The sequence below is a fragment of the Procambarus clarkii genome, chromosome 39, assembly GCF_040958095.1.
Source record: "Procambarus clarkii isolate CNS0578487 chromosome 39, FALCON_Pclarkii_2.0, whole genome shotgun sequence".
NCBI classification, from domain to species: Eukaryota; Metazoa; Arthropoda; class Malacostraca; order Decapoda; family Cambaridae; genus Procambarus; species Procambarus clarkii.
In genome coordinates this window covers 39,631,937-39,654,033 of record NC_091188.1, presented here as the reverse complement: position 1 = coordinate 39,654,033, position 22,097 = coordinate 39,631,937, and the positions used below count along the sequence as shown (strand labels likewise).

Genomic DNA, 22,097 nt, shown 5'->3' with positions numbered 1-22,097 from the left:
ATGTCAAATATCTCTTCCTCCTTCCTGGTAAATATCAAATCTAGCATGGAGGGAACGTCCCCTTCCCTCATCCTCGTAGCTTGTTTAACATGTTGATACAAGAATGTTTCCAGGATGAGGTCTACAAATTTACAGGTCCAAAAATCTTCTGTTTTAGCTTCATATGCTTCCCAGTCTATGGATTTCAAGTTGAAGTCACCGACTATCAACAGTCGTGATCTATCGTTATCCGCTCTCGCTATAATCTCTCTCATTATTGTTATAAGACCTTCACGTTTACTATCTAGCTCCTCCTTTGACCATGTGCTGCTTGGCGGTGGACTATATGCATTTATCATCATTAGTTTATCATCCTCATAGCAGATCTCTAGTGCTATTATGTCAACTTCTTGTGGATTGGCAGTCATTATTTCCTTCACCTTTAGGTGTTCTTTTACCAGCACAGCAACGCCACCGCCTTTCCTAATTTTTCTGTCCCGTCTCCAAATTGAGTAGCCCCTTGGGAATATGACCTCATTTAAAATTACATCTTCAAGTTTTGTCTCCGTGAGTGCAACAATGTCTGGTGTCTGCAGCTGTATTACTTCACTTAACTCCAGTATCTTCGATCTCACTCCATCTATGTTGGTGTATGCAATCTTCAGGAACTTGTTCCCCCTCTCCTTATTCTTCACTCCCCCTCTCTCTATTGATTTTGTTGGTTTGCCTTTATGTACCACTTTACTGGTTTGCCTACCCCTATCACTTTGTAGAAAAAAGAATTTATTTCTTCTTCATTCCTGCTCTCATTTAAATGTTTTGCCTCGGCGAGGTTCAGTTTCAGCTTCTCTCTATCTTCTTTTGAAAGATCTCGTCTTAACGACCACCCTTTCCCATCCTCATCCCTTTGCAATTTTCTAGCATTCCTTAGTACTTCTTCCATCTGTTTGGCACCGTTTAGGGTGATCCTCAAAGGTCGATCTTTCCCTTTTACGTACCTGCCTATTCTCCTGTAGTCGCACACATTCTCTCTGTTTGTAAGACCTTCCACGAGGCCAACAATTTTATCTACTACTTTAGCTTCTTCTACAGCTCTTTCTGACCTAGATGTTATCGCCTTTTCTTTGCAGCCAAAAATGATCAGGGACTTACTCCGATCAACTGTGTTTTGCACCAACTTCGGGTTAGATGCCAATTCTTTCCTCACTTCTAGCCTAATGTTTGTTTTATCTTGGTTGCTGCAGTGTTTGACTTCCTTTACTGCTTCTTCTATTTTTTCCTTCTCCTTGGCCACTTGTGCATAAGTGAGTTGCATATCTTTCTTGCACTGTTCTATTCCCTGTGTAACTTCCTCCATCTGTGCTGACAAAAGCTGTTTCTCCTGTTGAATTTCCTTGCCTAACCTATTGTAGTCATTTATGTTTAAATTTACTTTAACTTCTTCCAAAGCTATTTTTAAGAGTTTATTTTCTTCTTCCATGGCTTTGCAATTTGTTTCCAATTGATTCTTATCCTTGCGCAAGTCTTTCACTAAACCCTCAAGACATAAAACTTTGCTATTCAAATGGTCATTACTTTCTTTCAATTTACTAATTATTTCTACATGAGAGTTCACTATAGTATCTAAATTTACCAACTTGTTATGTAGACTACTAATATCAATGTGTGTGTGTGTGTGTGTGTGTGTGTGTGTGTGTGTGTGTGTGTGTGTGTGTGTGTGTATGTATGTATGTATGTATGTATGTATGTATGTATGTATGTATGTATGTATATATATATATATATATATATATATATATATATATATATATATATATATATATATATATATATATATATATATATATATGCGGAAAATCCACAGAGAAATATGAAATGAGGTGAACGTTTCGGCTTTGTTAAAGCCTTTGTCAACACCAGACTGACTAAGGAGAAGGGAGAAGGGGGAGGATATATAGGCCGACACCTGACCAACCCATACCTAGGGTTGGTCAGGTGTAATTAACCAAAAACAGGTATAGCTTAGCTTAGAATGGTCAAAGAGGATTAAGCGGTCAGAGAATAAGGATGAAAGATTAAAGAAAAGCCTCATGAACACACAATATATGAATATACAATTATAATGAGACATTGTAAGCGTCTCTATCAGAGTTGTTTCTTAAACTGTTGTGCAATATTATAACTTAAAAATGGATCAAGTTTGTACATTCCAGTACTAACATTAAGAAGATTTGGACACTGACTGATTAGAGCAGATTCAATCAAATTCTTTGTGTATAAAAGACAATTATTTTAGTTGTAATGGAAAATTTTTCAAACAAACATTTGGTATGGCGATGGGCAATCCCCTGTCCCCAGTTTTAAGCAATTTGTATATGGAATTCTTTGAAACAAAAATCTTATCCAGGATTATCCCGGCTAATGTAGTTTGGTTTAGGTATGTTGATGATATTTTGTGCTTATGGCCGTGCAACAAAGACCAGATAGTTTTTCTTAATGAACTCAATTCTTTGGTACCTTCAATAAAATTCACTTGTGAAACTGAGGAGAATGGTACTCTTCCGTTTTTGGACATTATGATTCATAGAGTCACTAGAAAGTTCAAATTTAATGTGTATAGGAAACCTACCAACGTGGGGTCGTATGTTCATTTTTATTCGAATCATCATAGTAAAGTTAAACAGGCAGTATTTTCAGGAATGTTTCTATGAGCTTTGAGGATTTGCAGCCCTGAGTTTTTTGATGAAGAGATTGCTAAAATATATGAAATTGGGAAGAGTTTACAATATCCTAAGAGGTTTTTGGATCTCTCGTTTGTACAAGCCAAGCGTACGTTTTATAATCACGTCCCTAAGGCGAAACCAAAAATTAACTCATTGGTGGTACCTTATGCGAGTGGACTTGAAAAATTGTCTCTGATTTTTAAGAAACTTAATATAAATTTGGTGTTCACTAATAGTACGATCAAATCCAATTTAATAAAAAACTCCCCTGATACAGCAGGTTGTGTGTATTCGATTCCCTGCAATGATTGTGATTCTGTGTACCTTGGACAAACAGGAAAGTCCTTACAATTGCGGTTGTCACAACATGCTTATAGTATTAGAACTGCCCAAACGTCTAATGCATTGTATCTACATACGAGTTTATGCGATCACAATATTAACTGGAATAGGGCAAAAAGCATTACCAATTGTGGGGATTTCGTGGAACAGAATTTGATTGAATCTGCTCTAATGTCAGTGTCCAAATCTTCTTAATGTTAGTACTGGAATGTACAAACTTGATCCATTTTTAAGTTATAATATTGCACAACAGTTTAAGAAACAACTCTGATAGAGACGCTTACAATGTCTCATTATAATTGTATATTCATATATTGTGTGTTCATGAGGCTTTTCTTTAATCTTTCATCCTTATTCTCTGACCGCTTAATCCTCTTTGACCATTCTAAGCTAAGCTATACCTGTTTTTGGTTAATTACACCTGACCAACCCTAGGTATGGGTTGGTCAGGTGTCGGCCTATATATCCTCCCCCATCTCCCTTCTCCTTAGTCAGTCTGGTGTTGACAAAGGCTTTAACAAAGCCGAAACGTTCACCTCATTTCATATTTCTCTGTGGATTTTCCGCATAAAATGATCAGTGTTTTGTGATCGTCAATTGCATATATATATATATATATATATATATATATATATATATATATATATATATATATATATATATATATATATATATTAGTATATTTTGGTAGCAGTCTTTCCTGTAGACATATATTATTAAATATGACCGAAAAAGTAAGATTAATAATTCTAACACGAATTTTCTCAATCTTTCGTACATTACGCTTCACTGTTGGAGGTAAATCAAAAATCACTTCTCCAAAATTCATTTTTATTTCTAGTCTGACGCGACACGGGCGCGTTTCGTAAAACTTATTACATTTTCGAAGACTTCACAAATACACAACTGATTAGAACGTATCTCTGATTTTATATCTACATTTGAGTGAGGTGGGAAGGGTGATGTGGCATTAACACAAGACAGAACAGGAGGGGATATTAATAGGGTATTAAAAGTATCAACACAAGACAGAACAGAAACAATGGGTATTGAATAGAAGTGTTTGTAGAAAGCCTATTGGTCCATATTTCTTGATGCTTCTATATTGGAGCGGAGTCTTGAGGTGGGTAGAATATAGTTGTGCAATAATTGGCTGTTGATTGCTGGTGTTGACTTCTTGATGTGTAGTGCCTCGCAAACGTCAAGCCGCCTGCTATCGCTGTATCTATCGATGATTTCTGTGTTGTTTACTAGGATTTCTCTGGCGATGGTTTGGTTATGGGAAGAGATTATATGTTCCTTAATGGAGCCCTGTTGCAACAGGGCTCCATTAAGGAACATATAATCTCTTCCCATAACCAAACCATCGCCAGAGAAATCCTAGTAAACAACACAGAAATCATCGATAGATACAGCGATAGCAGGCGGCTTGACGTTTGCGAGGCACTACACATCAAGAAGTCAACACCAGCAATCAACAGCCAATTATTGCACAACTATATTCTACCCACCTCAAGACTCCGCTCCAATATAGAAGCATCAAGAAATATGGACCAATAGGCTTTCTACAAACACTTCTATTCAATACCCATTGTTTCTGTTCTGTCTTGTGTTGATACTTTTAATACCCTATTAATATCCCCTCCTGTTCTGTCTTGTGTTAATGCCACATCACCCTTCCCACCTCACTCAAATGTAGATATAAAATCAGAGATACGTTCTAATCAGTTGTGTATTTGTGAAGTCTTTGAAAATGTAATAAGTTTTACGAAACGCGCCCGTGTCGCGTCAGACTAGAAATAAAAATGAATTTTGGAGAAGTGATTTTTGATTTACCTCCAACAGTGAAGCGTAATGTACGAAAGATTGAGAAAATTCGTGTTAGAATTATTAATCTTACTTTTTCGGTCATATTTAATATTATATATATATATATATATATATATATATATATATATATATATATATATATATATTTATATATATTTATATTTATATATATATATATTTATATACAGAGCACCACTTGGTTTCCGAACCCCTTGGGGACGAGACCCGTCGGTTAACATGTAAGTTCGTATACGAGAAATAGAGGGGAAAAATAAACTAGAAATGTAAAAAGAAATTTTTCCGAAAAATTTATGAAAAAAAAACTCTAGGGAAAAAAATCGTCAGGTTCATGGCGTAAATGCGACCGTGTTTTGTTTGTACTCATCAATAAGTGAAGTCCTGATCCGCTTTATAAAAGTCCTTAATTGTTCCTAACTGATTATTAAGACGTCTGGCAAACATCCTCTGGATGTTTCCTGCCAGCCTGCAGGCACATCCTGCCTAAAATATACGATGATGTACTGTACATTTAAGAAACAAATCTGGGTCACAGGTCTGTGGAGTGTGGTTAGGCTTACGGAGTCAGCCGGTCCCTCCCCCACCACCAACACACCTCCCCCTCTCCCCCCACCACCGACACACCTCCCCCTCTCCCCCCACCACCGACACACCTCCCCCACCCCCCACCCCAAACCCATACACACACACACACACACTCTCAAAGGTCACGTGGTTCACAGTTCACTTCAACACCCATATATCGCTTCCTGCCTGCCTGCCTCCTTCCCACCCTGCCAGCCTGCTTCCTTCCCAGCCTGCCTCCTTCCCAGCCTGCCTGCCTGCCTCCTTCCCAGCCTGCCAGCCTGCCTCCTTCCCAGCCTGCCAGCCTGCCTCCTTCCCAGCCTGCCAGCCTGCCTCCTTCCCAGCCTGCCAGCCTGCCTCCTTCCCAGCCTGCCAGCCTGCCTCCTTCCCAGCCTGCCTCCTTCCCAACCTGCCAGCCTGCCTCCTTCCCAGCCTGCCTCCTTCCCAGCCTGCCAGCCTGCCTCCTTCCCAGCCTGCCAGCCTGCTTCCTTCCCAGCCTGCCTGCCTGCCTCCTTCCCAGCCTGCCAGCCTGCTTCCTTCCCAGCCTGCCTCCTTCCCAGCCTGCCTCCTTCCCAGCCTGCCTCCTTCCCAGCCTGCCAGCCTGCCAGCCAGCCTGCCAGCCAGCCTGCCTGCCTGCCTCCTTCCCAGCCTGCCAGCCTGCCAGCCTGCCAGCCAGCCTGCCAGCCTGCCAGCCAGCCTGCCAGCCAGCCTGCCTGCCTGCCTGCCTGCCTCCTTCCCAGCCTGCCTCCTTCCCAGCCTGCCTCCTTCCCAGCCTGCCAGCCAGCCTGCCTGCCTGCCAGCCTGCCTGCCTGCCAGCCTGCTTCCTTTCCAGCCAGCCTGCCTCCCCCCCTGCCATCATGCTAACGGGTAGTGTGTGTTAGGCTTATCTTCGGGAATGAGCCGGTCTCACCCCCACCACCAACAAACCACCCGCCCCCCTACATCCCATCTCTCAAGGTCACGCGGTTCAACCGCGTGACTACCACTCACTCCCTGCCTGCAAGCTAGCCTGCCTGCCTGCCTGCCTGTGCCTGCCAGCCTGCCTTTCCCTCCCTAATTCTCACTACTTCCATCCCTTCCTGCCTACCTCCTAGCATCTCTCCCTACCTCCCCCTCCCTCTTAGCATCTCTCCCTACCTCCTAACATCTCTCCCTACCTCCCCCTCCCCCCTAGCATCTCTCCCCCCCCCTCTCTCACTGATTCTCCCCCCCCCCCTCATTCATACTGCCTCCCACCTAAGTTCCATCGTCCATCCACCCACCAGTCAGCCATCACTGACGCAATGGGTGCATTTGGAGCCAACATGGTGCACAGATGTTTCTTGATTGTGCAGATATGTAAAACAAAAGCACAGAATGAACATTCCAGCCTTATGGCAATTCAAAATAATAGGAATAATAGGCCGTGAATCTGTGAAGTCACAGTGGGCAAACTGGACCATCGCCCACCCACCACCACAAGCCGGCGTGACGCTTGGTGGACCCCTTCCTACCCGAACTTTGTTCGGGTAGCATGACTCCCCAACCCCAATCGGGAAACTGGAAGTTTCGGATAACTAAAGTTCGGAAACCAAGTGGTGCTCTGTATATATATATTTATATATATATATATATATATATATATATATATATATATATATATATATATATATATATATATATATATAATATATATATATATAATATATATATATATATATATATATATATATATATATATATATATATATATATATATATATATATATGCAAACAACCCTGAATGCTTCCCCAGGACTATATGCAACTGAAAACTCACATCCCAGAAGTGACTCGAACCTATACTGCCAGGGGCACAATGCAATGGTGTGTACAGGACACCTTATCCACTCGACCATCATGACCAGACAAAAGCTGATGGTAGCCGAGGCTATTTGCCCATCAGCCCGCTGGCACTCTGATGGTAGTCTTGGGCATAGTATTTTATCAAATCACCTCATTCTTTGGGCACACGTGAGGAACGCAAATGCCAACAAGCCTGAATGGTACCCAGGACTATATGCAACTGAAAACTCACACCCCAGAAGTGACTCGAACCCATACTGCCAGAAGCACAATGCAACTGGTGCGCACAGGACACCTTATCCACTCGACCATCACAACCAGACAAAAGCTGATGGTAGCCAAGGCTATTTGCCCATCAGCTCGCTGGCACTCTGATGGTAATCTTGGGCATAGTATTTTATCAAATCACCTCATTCTTTGGGGCACACGTGAGGAACACAAATGCGAACAAGCCTGAATGGTCCCCAGGACTATATGCCACTGAAAACTTACACCCCAGAAGTGACTTGAACCCATACTGCCAGGAGCACAATGCAACTGGTGTGTACAGGACACCTTATCCACTCGACCATCATGACCAGACATTTCGCATTTGTGTTCCTCACGTGTGCTCCAAAGAATGAGGTGATTTGATAAAATACTATGCCCAAGATTACCATCAGAGTGCCAGTGGGCTGATGGGCAAATAGCCTCGGCTACCATCAGCTTTTGTTTGGTCGTGATGGTCGAGTGGATAAGGTGTCCTGTACACACCAGTTGCATTGTGCTCCTGGCAGTATGGGTTCGAGTCACTTCTGGGGTGTGAGTTTTCAGTTATATATATATATATATATATATATATATATATATATATATATATATATATATATATATATATATATATATATATATTAACGAGTTTAATCCGTTCTGGCACCGAGCTCGTTATCTGGAAAACTCGTCTTAAGAAACAAATTTCCCCATTTAAAATAAAGGAAATAAATTTAATCCGTTCCACTCCAAAAACATCCATACTTGTATGACATTTTTTAATGTAAATATAATACTGCACATGTAATTATAAATGTTTTGTTATACTGTTTTAATGTTTACCTTATGAAGAGTAGTTGCTGGCTTGAGGGAGACGATGGGGAGGTGGGAAGGAGGAGAGGGGTTATGGTGTGGAAGGAGAATCCACCTCTGAGTCAGGCGGATTCTCTCTTCTTGGGAATTTCACCCAAATTTCATTTCAAATGTCACACAAGGATGCGTTAGACCAGCACCAAATAAAAAACTACGTCGATTGCACTCGTGTCAACAACACAATGGTCTTACCACGAAGATACAATACAATGCCTTTCTCCCAAATAGGCTATGTGGCTATTAGAGAAAACGGAAATTTCATAGCAAACATGTTTATACAATCCCCAAGTCGATCGGATAAGAATTAGATTTTATAGAAATATTTGCTCAAACGACACTTGAGCGCGGTGTTTGGGTGCATTCAAGAGAAAAAAGTGTGTCACGTTCAAGCGACATATACCTGCGAAAGTGATAACACTTTCACAAAGTGTTATCACAAAGTGATAAATTAATTAAACATTTTCACACACCGGGTTGTCACTGCTTTATCAGAGCAGCTTTTCCAAGAATGCGTTCACCTTTTCAAACATTCCCAACACTTCCCTGATCTCAGTGGAAGAGGCAACATCCTCCCTTACCTCCTCATTCCCTTACTAATGGTGTAAATTGTTGATGAGGACCTGCCATACTCCCTTGTGAGATCAGTCACACAGACACCACACTCATGCTTTGCTATAATTTCCTTCTTCAAATCCACAGTAATTGTGTCTTCCTCTTGAAAACACTATCTTTAGCAAGCAGCTTCTTTGGCGACATCGTGCGTTATAAATTGTAGTCACAAAACCACGAAAAACACAAAGAAAAGCGCAAATAAATCCAAAGGGATGCTTGTCGTGTGCGATACAACAACACTGGCGTTGGAGGCGTCCAAGAATTTGCGAGAACCCACGAGACGCTAGGAAGCACCATGTGGTTTTGCTCGTTAATAGAGGTGAAGCTCGTCAATAGAGACAAATTTGCTGCGAGTGGCTCGCTCGTACTGAAAATGCTCGTTAACAGAGCCGCTCGTTAATCGAGGTTCCACTGTATATATATATATATATATATATATATATATATATATATATATATATATATATATATATATATATATGTCGTACCTAGTAGCCAGAACTCACTTCTCAGCCTACTATTCAAGGCCCGATTTGCCTAATAAGCCTAGTTTTCCTGAATTAATATATTTACTATAATTTTTTTCTTATGAAATGATAAAGCAACCCTTTTCTCTATGTATGAGGTCAATTTTTTTTTATTGGAGTTAAAATTAACGTAGATATATGACCGAACCTAACCAACCCTACCTAACCTAACCTAACCTATATTTATAGGTAAGGTTAGGTTAGGTAGCCAAAAAAAGCTAGGTTAGGTTAGGTTAGGTAGGTTAGGTAGACGAAAAAACATTAATTCATGAAAACTTGGCTTATTAGGCAAATCGGGCCTTGAATAGTAGGCTGAGAAGTGCGTTCTGGCTATTAGGTACGACATATATATATATATATATATATATATATATATATATATATATATATATATATATATATATATATATATATATATATATATATATATATATATATATATTAGTATATTTTGGTAGCAGTCTTTCCTGTAGACATATTTTATTAAATATGACCGAAAAAGTAAGATTAATAATTCTAACACGAATTTTCTCAATCTTTCGTACATTATGCTTCACTGTTGGAGGTAAATCAAAAATCACTTCTCCAAAATTCATTTTTATTTCTAGTCTATTAGAAATAAAGAATACTAGTCTAATAGAAGAAATAAATTTCTAGTCAGACTAGAAATAAAAATGAATTTTGGAGAAGTGATTTTTGATTTACCTCCAACAGTGAAGCATAATGTACGAAAGATTGAGAAAATTCGTGTTAGAATTATTAATCTTACTTTTTCGGTCATATTTAATAAAATATATATATATATATATATATATATATATATATATATATATATATATATATATATATATATATATATATATATATGTCGTACCTAGTAGCCAGAACGCACTTCTCAGCCTACTATGCAAGGCCCGATTTGCCTAATAAGCCAAGTTTTTCTGAATTAATATATTTTCTCTAATTTTTTCTTATGAAATGATAAAGCTACCCATTTCATTATGTATGAGGTCAATTTTATTTTATTGGAGTTAAAATTAACGTAGATATATGACCGAACCTAACCTATCTTTATAGGTTAGGTTCGGTTAGGTAGCCGGAAAAGTTAGGTTAGGTTAGGTTAGGTAGGTTAGGTAGTCGAAAAAACATTAATTCATGAAAACTTGGCTTATTAGACAAATTGGGCCTTGCATATTAGGCTGAGAAGTGCGTTCTGGCTACTAGGTACGACATATATATATATATATATATATATATACATATATATATATATATATATATATATATATATATATATATATATATATATATATATATATATATATATATATATTATTAAATATGACCGAAAAAGTAAGATTAATAATTCTAACACGAATTTTCTCAATCTTTCGTACATTACGCTTCACTGTTGGAGGTAAATCAAAAATCACTTCTCCAAAATTCATTTTTATTTCTAGTCTGACGCGACACGGGCGCGTTTCGTAAAACTTATTACATTTTCAAAGACTTCACAAATACACAACTGATTAGAACTTACGTATCTCTGATTTTATATCTACATTTGAGTGAGGTGGGAGGGGTGATGTGGCATTAACACAAGAGAGAACAAGAGGGGATATTAATAGGGTATTAAAAGTATCAACACAAGACAGAACAGAAACAATGGGTATTGAATAGAAGTGTTTGTAGAAAGCCTATTGGTCCATATTTCTTGATGCTTCTATATTGGAGCGGAGTCTTGAGGTGGGTAGAATATAGTTGTGCAATAATTGGCTGTTGATTGCTGGTGTTGACTTCTTGATGTGTAGTGCCTCGCAAACGTCAAGCCGCCTGCTATCGCTGTATCTATCGATGATTTCTGTGTTGTTTACTAGGATTTCTCTGGCGATGGTTTGGTTATGGGAAGAGATTATATGTTCCTTAATGGAGCCCTGTTGCTTATGCATCGTTAAACGCCTAGAAAGAGATGTTGTTGTCTTGCCTATATACTGGGTTTTTTGGAGCTTACAGTCCCCAAGTGGGCATTTGAAGGCATAGACGACGTTAGTCTCTTTTAAAGCGTTCTGTTTTGTGTCTGGAGAGTTTCTCATGAGTAGGCTGGCCGTTTTTCTGGTTTTATAGTAAATCGTCAGTTGTATCCTCTGATTTTTGTCTGTAGGGATAACGTTTCTATTAACAATATCTTTCAGGACCCTTTCCTCCGTTTTATGAGCTGTGGAAAAGAAGTTCCTGTAAAATAGTCTAATAGGGGGTATAGGTGTTGTGTTAGTTGTCTCTTCAGAGGTTGCATGGCTTTTCACTTTCCTTCTTATGATGTCTTCGATGAAACCATTGGAGAAGCCGTTATTGACTAGGACCTGCCTTACCCTACAGAATTCTTCGTCGACTTGCTTCCATTCTGAGCTGTGGCTGAGAGCACGGTCGACGTATGCGTTAACAACACTCCTCTTGTACCTGTCAGGGCAGTCGCTGTTGGCATTTAGGCACATTCCTATGTTTGTTTCCTTAGTGTAGACTGCAGTGTGGAAACCTCCGCCTTTTTCCATGACTGTTACATCTAGAAAAGGCAGCTTCCCATCCTTTTCCGTCTCATAAGTGAAACGCAGCACGGAACTCTGCTCAAATGCCTCCTTCAGCTCCTGCAGATGTCTGACATCAGGTACCTGTGTAAAAATGTCGTCAACATACCTGCAGTATATGGCCGGTTTCAAGTTCATGTCGACTAAGACTTTTTGCTCGATGGTACCCATGTAGAAGTTTGCAAACAGGACACCTAGGGGAGAACCCATGGCGACCCCATCTACTTGCTTATACATGTGCCCATCCAGGCTCAAGAAGGGTGCCTCTTTAGTACAAGCTTGGAGTAGTTTCCTCAGAATACTTTCTGGCATGTCAAGAGGAGTACAGGCTGGATCACGATACACTCTGTCGGCTATCATTCCGATTGTCTCGTCCACAGGTACGTTGGTAAACAGCGATTCTACGTCCAACGAGGCTCTTATCCCTGTGGCCCGTGTGCCCCGCAGTAAGTCCACAAATTCCTTTGGAGACTTCAGGCTGAAGGCGCAAGGAACATAAGGAGTCAGCAGGCCGTTGAGTCGCTTCGCCAGTCTGTACGTGGGTGTGGGTATCTGGCTAATGATTGGCCGAAGTGGGTTTCCAGGCTTGTGCGTCTTGACATTTCCATACGCATATCCAGGTTTATATTCCCCAATGATCTTTGGCAGGTGGAGTCCGGATTTCTTGGCGTTCACAGTTTCGATCAGTTTGTTGACCTTTGCTTTTAATTCGGCTGTAGTGTCCTTCGTTACCCTTTGGAACTTAGTTTGGTCAGAGAGTATGATGTTCATTTTCGCCAGATATTCGTCTTTTTTAAGAATGACATATATTGGCGACTTGTCACCTCTCCTGACAACTATCTCCTTGTTCTCACGAAGGCTTTTAGCTGCCGCTTTAAGCTCGGGGGACAGTATGGTGCTTCTGTAGTTGCCTCGATTCTTTCCTCCTTCTGCAATAAGTTCTGCTTGTAAGGTATCTTTGGTAGTGACCTTCTTTTGTGTCTCGAGGTCGAATATGTCGTCCGACAGAATTTCCAACTCTACTTTCCGGGCCATTTCACTCGGTCTGGACATAACATGACAGTTTATGCCCAGATTTAGGAGAGTGACTTGGTCCTCAGTGAGGTTAATTCCTGCAAGGTTCAGGAAGCCATCTCTTGGTCGTGGAATTGCCATAGGCGTTTAACGATGCATAAGCAACAGGGCTCCATTAAGGAACATATAATCTCTTCCCATAACCAAACCATCGCCAGAGAAATCCTAGTAAACAACACAGAAATCATCGATAGATACAGCGATAGCAGGCGGCTTGACGTTTGCGAGGCACTACACATCAAGAAGTCAACACCAGCAATCAACAGCCAATTATTGCACAACTATATTCTACCCACCTCAAGACTCCGCTCCAATATAGAAGCATCAAGAAATATGGACCAATAGGCTTTCTACAAACACTTCTATTCAATACCCATTGTTTCTGTTGTCTTGTGTTGATACTTTTAATACCCTATTAATATCCCCTCTTGTTCTCTCTTGTGTTAATGCCACATCACCCCTCCCACCTCACTCAAATGTAGATATAAAATCAGAGATACGTAAGTTCTAATCAGTTGTGTATTTGTGAAGTCTTTGAAAATGTAATAAGTTTTACGAAACGCGCCCGTGTCGCGTCAGACTAGAAATAAAAATGAATTTTGGAGAAGTGATTTTTGATTTACCTCCAACAGTGAAGCGTAATGTACGAAAGATTGAGAAAATTCGTGTTAGAATTATTAATCTTACTTTTTCGGTCATATTTAATAATATATGTCTACAGGAAAGACTGCTACCAAAATATACTAATATATATATATATATATATATATATATATATATATATATATATATATGAATGAAAACTCACACCCCAGAAGTGACTCGAACCCATACTCCCAGAAGCAAACGCAACTGGTAACTACAGGGCGCCTTAATCCGCTTGACCATCACGGCCGTCAAAAGGAAGTGATAGCCGAGGCTATTTGAGCCACTTCCCCGACGGCAACTCGGATGGTAATCTTGGACATAGCATTTCACCAAATCACCTCATTCTTTGGGGCACACGTGAGGAACACAAATGCGAACAAGCCTGAATGGTCCCCAGGACTATATGCGAATGAAAACTCACACCCCAGAAGTGACTCGAACCCATACTCCCAGAAGCAAACGCAACTGGTAACTACAGGGCGCCTTAATCCGCTTGACCATCACGGCCGTCAAAAGGAAGTGATAGCCGAGGCTATTTGAGCCACTTCCCCGACGGCAACTCGGATGGTAATCTTGGGCATAGCATTTCACCAAATCACCTCATTCTTTGGGGCACACGTGAGGAACACAAATGCGAACAAGCCTGAATGGTCCCCAGGACTATGGTCAAGATGGATTCGTGATGGTCGTGATGGTCAAGCGGATTAAGGCGCCCTGTAGTTACCAGTTGCGTTTGCTTCTGGGAGTATGGGTTCGAGTCACTTCTGGGGTGTGAGTTTTCATTCGCATATAGTCCTGGGGACCATTCAGGCTTGTTCGCATTTGTGTTCCTCACGTGTGCCCCAAAGAATGAGGTGATTTGGTGAAATGCTATGCCCAAGATTACCATCCGAGTTGCCGTCGGGGAAGTGGCTCAAATAGCCTCGGCTATCACTTCCTTTTGACGGCCGTGATGGTCAAGCGGATTAAGGCGCCCTGTAGTTACCAGTTGCGTTTGCTTCTGGGAGTATGGGTTCGAGTCACTTCTGGGGTGTGAGTTTTCATTCGCATATAGTCCTGGGGACCATTCAGGCTTGTTCGCATATATATATATATATATATATATATATATATATATATATATATATATATATATATACACATATACATACATATACATACATATACATACATACATACATATACATACATATACATACATACATACATACATACATACATACATACATACATACTGTGTATTTCATTCACCTGGGCACTTGGAGACTCAAACCGCTGACTCTTCGGGCATGAGGCAGAAGCTCTATCAACTGGGTTTTTTGTACGGGCTTCTAATAAATTTATATGACATAGGCGTGGATCACTAATTCCTCTTGAGCTTCAGTAGTAGTCAGGGAAAGTCGACAATTCCAGCTTGGCAGCGGTTAGTTGCTCCTGGAATCTTTCCTTATTAAGATTACTCATAGCCCAATTGATAGAGCTTCTGCCTCACGCTCGTGAGGTCAGCAGTTCAAGTCTCCAAGTGCCCAGCTGAATGAAATGTTTATTTTCACAATAGTGTGGTTCACAAATAAACAAATTATTACAGTCTGTGCTGCATATGATTCATATACTGTCCATACTGCTATAGTTTTACTTCTGCCTAAATACTGTGAAGTGTGTGTGTGCGAATAAAGATTTGTAATACTGTGCTGTATAATGAAGAATATTTTTATCTAGATGAAGAAAGTTTAGATTTTTAATTTGATGAAATTACAGTATAGTACATATAAAGTACTGTATTATACACCAATATGCTTTGCACTTCAAATTTTACACAACAACAGACTTGTATCACTACCCTTGAGTGTATTTTAACTATTAATTATCACTTTCAGATTGTTCATAATGCGATTTAAAACATCAATGGTAAATAAGCCAAAGCACACAGAGCTTGTCTCTTGTGTTGGTTGGGTTTCACCTGACGAAGTTTATTCTTGTGGGTGAGTATTTGTTATATAAATGTAACTTGCAACAGTTTAGACAAACTGGATAGTAATTTGATCCAACACCTGATAGGTGTTAGGGTCCTGACGGCTGAGTGGACAGCGCTCAGGATTTGTAGTCCTGATGTTCCGGGGTTCGATCCCCGGTGGAGGCAGAAACATATGGACAGAGTTTCTTTTACCCTCATGCGCCTGTTCACCTAGCAGTAAATAGGTACCTGGGAGTTAGACAGCTGCTATGGGCTGCTTCTCCGGGGGGTGGGGGGAGTAACAAAAAGGAGGCCTGGTCAAGGACCGGGCCGCCGGGATGCTAAACCCCAAAATCATCTCTAGATAACCTCAAGATAACATGTGATAATGTTGTATGGTTGGTGTGTATTTAGAATTTGTGGGCTTTATGAAGTCTCCTAATTATATTAAGTATATTGGAAAAACTTGAATCAAATTATATTTGAAGTGTAACTGCTGTAATTTTGTTAATTCTGTTGAGCATAAGCAGATTGTCTTGTACATGATGTTCAGGAACAGTAAACAAAAGGTTCTTTTGGTAATAGGATTTTAGAATGGGTGATTATGCAACTTTGAACTATATCCTTAACACTTTACCTGCAATTATAATTAAATACATCACCCTCTATGTATACCCAAAATTACCCAGTACAGTGGTACCTCGGTTTAAGAGTTTAATCCGTTCCTGGAGACAGCTCGTATTCCGAAGCTAATTTCCCCATAAGCAATAATGGGAAATGAATTAATTCGTTCCTGACTACCCCAAAAACCTCACTTCAAACTAAATTTTATACCTAATTTATCTAAATAAACCTACAAAACTATGTTCAAGTTATTACTTACTCTTGTTGATGAATGCTGTTGTGGGGGGTTTCTTTTTTGCTTTCACGACTGCAATGTGTACGTCGCCAATGTACATGTGGCAGACGCTTCACGAAACTGTCGGAATTAGCAGAATAGAAAATACGAGAGCAACCGTACAGGGCCTGGGAGCAAGGTCGGGTTAGAGTCCTTGAGGGTCTCTTCTCAGACTAGCCTCAACTGGTCCTGCTCCACGTTGATCGTTGGAATCTCCTCAATGATTTAACACTTTAAGGGACTCCTAAGGTCCTCATCACATTTATAGTTTAGTGAATATAGGCAACTCGGTGTTGAAGACACTTAGAGCTGAAGGCTTGAGTAATGTTGGCAGTATTCAGAAGTGGTTCAACAGAAACACCGCATAAAACTTAACAGTAGTTTATTTACTAACTTAACCACTAATACAAAGGGTGCTTGATTTACTTTAGATTTTTGTCAGAAAGGCTATGGTTGCATTAGCAAGACTCTTGACGTCTGGCTAATCGACTCGTATCCACTCATGGAGTAACACCTAACTTAACACAATTGACAGCCAATCATTAACACGGCAACTTAACTGCCGGTATGCAAAGGGATCACAAGAGTTCCAACCGGACACTCGGTAATGATGATATGCAATAAATCACAAAGGCACTGTCAATGGGACAGGCAATAACATGCACAATAATAATCACACACAATAACTAAATGTGTGGTGTATGTGAAGCTCACATTCACAGACGAGTGAAATGCTGTGATACCACACAGATAACACGCATACACCGTCGATTCACCTATAACCTGTGACAGGTATGAGAAGGTGAGAACTGTGGTTGATACCTCAGATCAACACAGACACAATAAAACAATGACAAGATCTTGTACTTACAGACGGGGGTCTTACTCACTCAGGCACATTTATTCAAAAACTCGTAGGTGGCCTGACAGCTGGGCGCTCATTCTGACGTGAGACCATTGACGACTGGCTTCCCACAATCCGTACTTGATATGGGGGTAGGAGGGCGTGCTGTATGCTTAACAGACAGACACACGCACACACACTTGGCACTGGCGGTGAGTAAGGGTGGTGACGTCACGTGGTACAGTGAGGGCGGTGGCGGGCGCCTCGAGGTACTGAGGTACTAGCTACATGCTCTGGACAGAGTGGCGGCTGGCGGCAGCTGTGGTACCATGCAGGTACACTTGTGGTAAAGTCACACACAAGTTACTTAGGCAGCGGCACTGCCTTAGTTCACCCTAGGTCACTCACAACGATCTTTGTCACCAGGGGTTACCCGATACCAGTCTGTTTCGCTCTGGTGATTTTGTCACTATAGGCTTCTGAACAATATATTCACAATCGTGATTCTGAGCGAGTGTGGGTATATCGAAAAGACGGTGAGGTAACTTGACGGTGAGGAATGGACGATGTTCAGTCTATTGGCCGATAGACAGAACAGGACACATTCTCTATGCAAGAGCTCCCTCACGAGAATGCTCTGCAAGGGCTGCCAGGCATCTAGTGGCACACAACACAAAAGAGTTACAATTTGACCAATAGCATTGCAGCAAATGAGCGGGAACCAATCATAATGACCGTTCCCTGATCAGTAGCAGAGGTGACGTCATGAACACGTCACGACCACATCACAGCTGTTATTCTCCATCGCGCCGGTTGACCCCAGAGGTCAGGCGGTCGCCTCGCAGGCGTCTCTCACGCTGGCACCAGCCAATGTACTCACTGACCCTTTGTGGCAAGTATGCTTAACTTCCCTGTATCTACTTCCTGCCTGGACATACGGCAGCCTCCGTATTATAAACGTGTTCCTGGTTAAGTGGGCATTCTGGAGATACCCAACATGCCAGGTCACTATCCAGGGTTAAGAGAGATAGGCTTGTGCACAAGATCGGTGCACTGTAATGAGCCATTTCAAGTCAGCTGTGGGAGAATCTTGAGAGACAATTCTCTGACAGCTGTAGACGTATGGAAGATGGTGAGGAGGGGGGAGGAGGAGAGATGTTACTGTTTGGAAGGGGAGTCCCCTTCCATTATAACATCAGGCAGAGAAGACCTTTCTGGTGTGCACTCCCTGGCACGTTTTGCCTGCATACCACTAGGTCCTGGTTGTGGCTCACTGCTCGATTTTCTCACAACAAATTTGTCCATGGAAGCTTGTTTTTCCCTTCTTCGCAAGCTGTCTCTGTAGTAAGGCATCACATTGTCATTGAAAAGATTAAGGCAACGGCTTACTACAGCTTTCACTGGGTGAGTCTTTTCAATAAAAGTTTGCATTTCTTCCCATACCTGACACACCTTAATTTCTGCAGAAGGAACATTCACTACTGCCTCATCCTCCTCCACTGGAGAAACATCCTCAGCTGGGTCTTCTTGCTGTTCCTTTTGAAGGGCTTGGAGTTCTTCGGTGGTCAGTTCTTCATTGTCTTCTTCCACCATCTCCTCCACATCATCACCATCCAATTCCAAGCCCATTTGCCAGCCCAGAGTAACAATTTCCTCAACAATAGGTGCATCATTTACAGGCTCAAACCCCTCAAAGTCTAGTTCTGTCACACATTCACGCCACAATTTTCTCCAGCCAGAAATCAGGGTTCTCTGAATCACTTCTTGCCAGGCTTTGTCAACGAGTTTTAAAGAACTACTCATGGTGAGATATATAATAACAACTTTTATGGTCAAATGACCAAAAATCCAACAAAACACTGAAAATCCGGGTGAAGAATTGACATGGGATAGTCACTGGACGTGAGGCACTGGTAAACTGAGGGGTGAGGGGCGACGATCGCCGTACCACCACACGCTAGTTCGGCCTGTACGCATATCAACAAACTCGTGTTCCGAGGTAACCCTCGCCTTCCGAGGCACATTTTCCGAGCAAATCCTGCTCATATTCCGAAAAACCCGTATTCAGGGACACTCATATTCCGAGGTACCACTGTATTTATTTTGCAATATTAGTATACTTTATCTTAAATCAAATATATTCTTTATAATTAGAAGACTATAATATTTTATTACTGCTTTACGGCATCATAATTATTTAACTGAATCCAGGTCTGTTTGAGCAAACCATCACTGTAGTTTTACTTTGCTTGTGTTTCAGAATATGATATTCTGTATACTTTACTGTATACAGAATTATTCAATTTCCATTGTCTATAATAAGGTTTCTATTTTCTTTAATAAGTTAGCCATGTACAAAAACATTTATGGAAGGACCCCCTCAGGGACTCTTTGAGCATGAATCTGATGCCACTAAGCATTAGCTCAACACGCCAGACCTCGGAGACCCTTCCATCACCAGTTGGTAGCTAGGACCAGAATCTGGCTCATTCTAGGAGGTGAGGAGAGCAAGCATTCAAAACTCAACCACAAAGCTTGGAATAACTCATCAGAAAGCAATGGTGTAACAAAACCATGTGACTGCTTGTAAGAAGTGAGATAACCCAGAGAAACTAAACAAAATATTATTTCTGCTGGGTAACTACTCTAAATCTGATGCTCCCAACTGCCTCTAAATGGCAACCCAATTCATTCGAGGTTCTTGCCAGACTTCCACGTCACTCTTCTGCCTCATATAGCTCATCCAACACCTGTTGCCTCTGCTGGCCCCTCATTGGCTTCTCACTTTCAACTAAGATAATGTTGACTTTCCCTGGCACCTCACATTCCAATGGAAGACTTTGCTTTGTTTTATTAGTAGTAGTTCACGATTGTGTTTAATACCTTCCATATAGTGAGTGCCATAGCATTCCATTTTGCTCCAACCATGGCTAGAGTTCCGTTTCCCTGAAATTAAATGCTGGTTCCCTATACCCCCTCCAGAGTTCCCTTCTCTTAGGGAGTTGCGGGCTCTCTCCACAACGAGCTGACTCCTCTAGAGGTATCCTATTTTCTAACCAGTGCATGAGATTTATTTATCTCTGTGGGGCCTGTTGATTGAAAGTAGACAGTCTTCTCCATATTTACAAACCACCTTACCTCTTGAACACATAGTACAGTGTTCAAGCGAGAACTTGACAAACACCTCCAAAGGATACCTGATCAACCAGGCTGTGACTCATACATTAGGCTGTGAGCAGCCGCGTCCAACAGCCTGGTTGATCAGTCCAGCAACCAGGAGGCCTGTTCGACGACCAGTCTGCGGCGACGCTAAGACCCGGAAGCACCTCAAGGTAACCACAAGGTAAGGTATCATGTTGGCCCTGCTCCTGTGCTTGTTAGGGGCCTTGTACTTTGGCTGATGGTATGCTTGGGTCATGCATACGGTTTTTCTGATACCCTCCCTCACAGAGTGCACGATCAGAAATATATGCACTGAAATATATGTACCCCCTCTTCTCATTATATTCTTGCTAGTTGGTCAATAAGTTATTGTAGTTGCCTTAGGAACTCACCTGTCATTGATGGGTTTTAAGCTCAATGTCAAATCAAGTATTCGAGCTTTGGGATGTGGTATTTGCTTAGCCCAGGAACACTGCGCCCAGCATACCTGCCTGCTTGTCTGTGTGACAGCTCAAGTGGCCAGTGCCCTTTTATCCCTGTGTATTGGGTATATTATTTGTTACTCTATGTGTTTTCTGTCAAGTTGACATACTTGACAGAAAGCATACAGACTTGACATACCCCTAATACCCCCCTGTGTATTGGGTATATTATTTAGTACTGTATGTTTCCTGTCAAGTTGTTATGGCTCACCCCATCTGAATCTGTGCCTCTTGGGATGTACTTGAGTATTTTAAGACCTTCATTGCCATTCCTGTTGCCCGTCATGCATCCTGCTTGGTTCAGGGATCCTTTCATCCAGTTGTTGGTGCTGTACTTTACTTTTGGCTGAGCTGTATCTTGTGAGGCCATTTATTGGAATGCAGCTGCTTTGCAGGACAAAGCTTCTAAGCCATTTTGGCCTGCAAACCCACAGCATCAACTGATGAAAGACTGGCAGGGGCTGCCCCCTCTAGGGATATAATATGTTGGTTAAGTGAGGGGACCTTTCTTTCCCCAAATTGATAATAACCTTTGTCTTTTTGGGATTTGTCTCGAGATTTGGCTTCCTAGAGTTCAAGAGTTTACCTTGCCGCCACCATCTTTTCTCTCTGTTCAGGCTCCAGGCTCTGTTGGGAATGTTGGTTCCATCGTTGGATGTCCTGAGCCACCTATGAAGGAGGTCCATTCTGGGAACTCTATACAATAATTATTTAGACGAGGCTATGGATTATTTTCTGCAGACATCTTCGACTCCGAAGGATGAATATTATTATTTCCACCTTCAGGGAGGGTTGAGGGCTGGGGTGCTCCAGTGTGTTTGTAATTTGGGAGGGATAAACAAGCAATATTGCAGTGAAAAAAATGCCTATTGGTGAATTAATGTCTAGCAAACAGATTGAAACAAAAAAAGT

The 22,097-nt window shown here is 41.3% G+C and overlaps 1 protein-coding gene across 2 annotated transcripts in view; it reads left to right on the top strand.

Moving 5' to 3' along the window:
- Oseg5 (intraflagellar transport protein Oseg5) overlaps nt 1-22,097 on the top strand; it is a 43,426-nt gene that overhangs the window by 6,905 nt on the left and 14,424 nt on the right. For both annotated transcript variants that reach the window (XM_069338402.1, XM_045745780.2), the window contains exon 2: nt 15,723-15,827. In XM_069338402.1, the coding sequence (XP_069194503.1) occupies nt 15,733-15,827 (95 nt within the window). In that variant the 5' untranslated portion in view covers nt 15,723-15,732. The remainder of the gene's footprint in view (nt 1-15,722; nt 15,828-22,097) is intronic.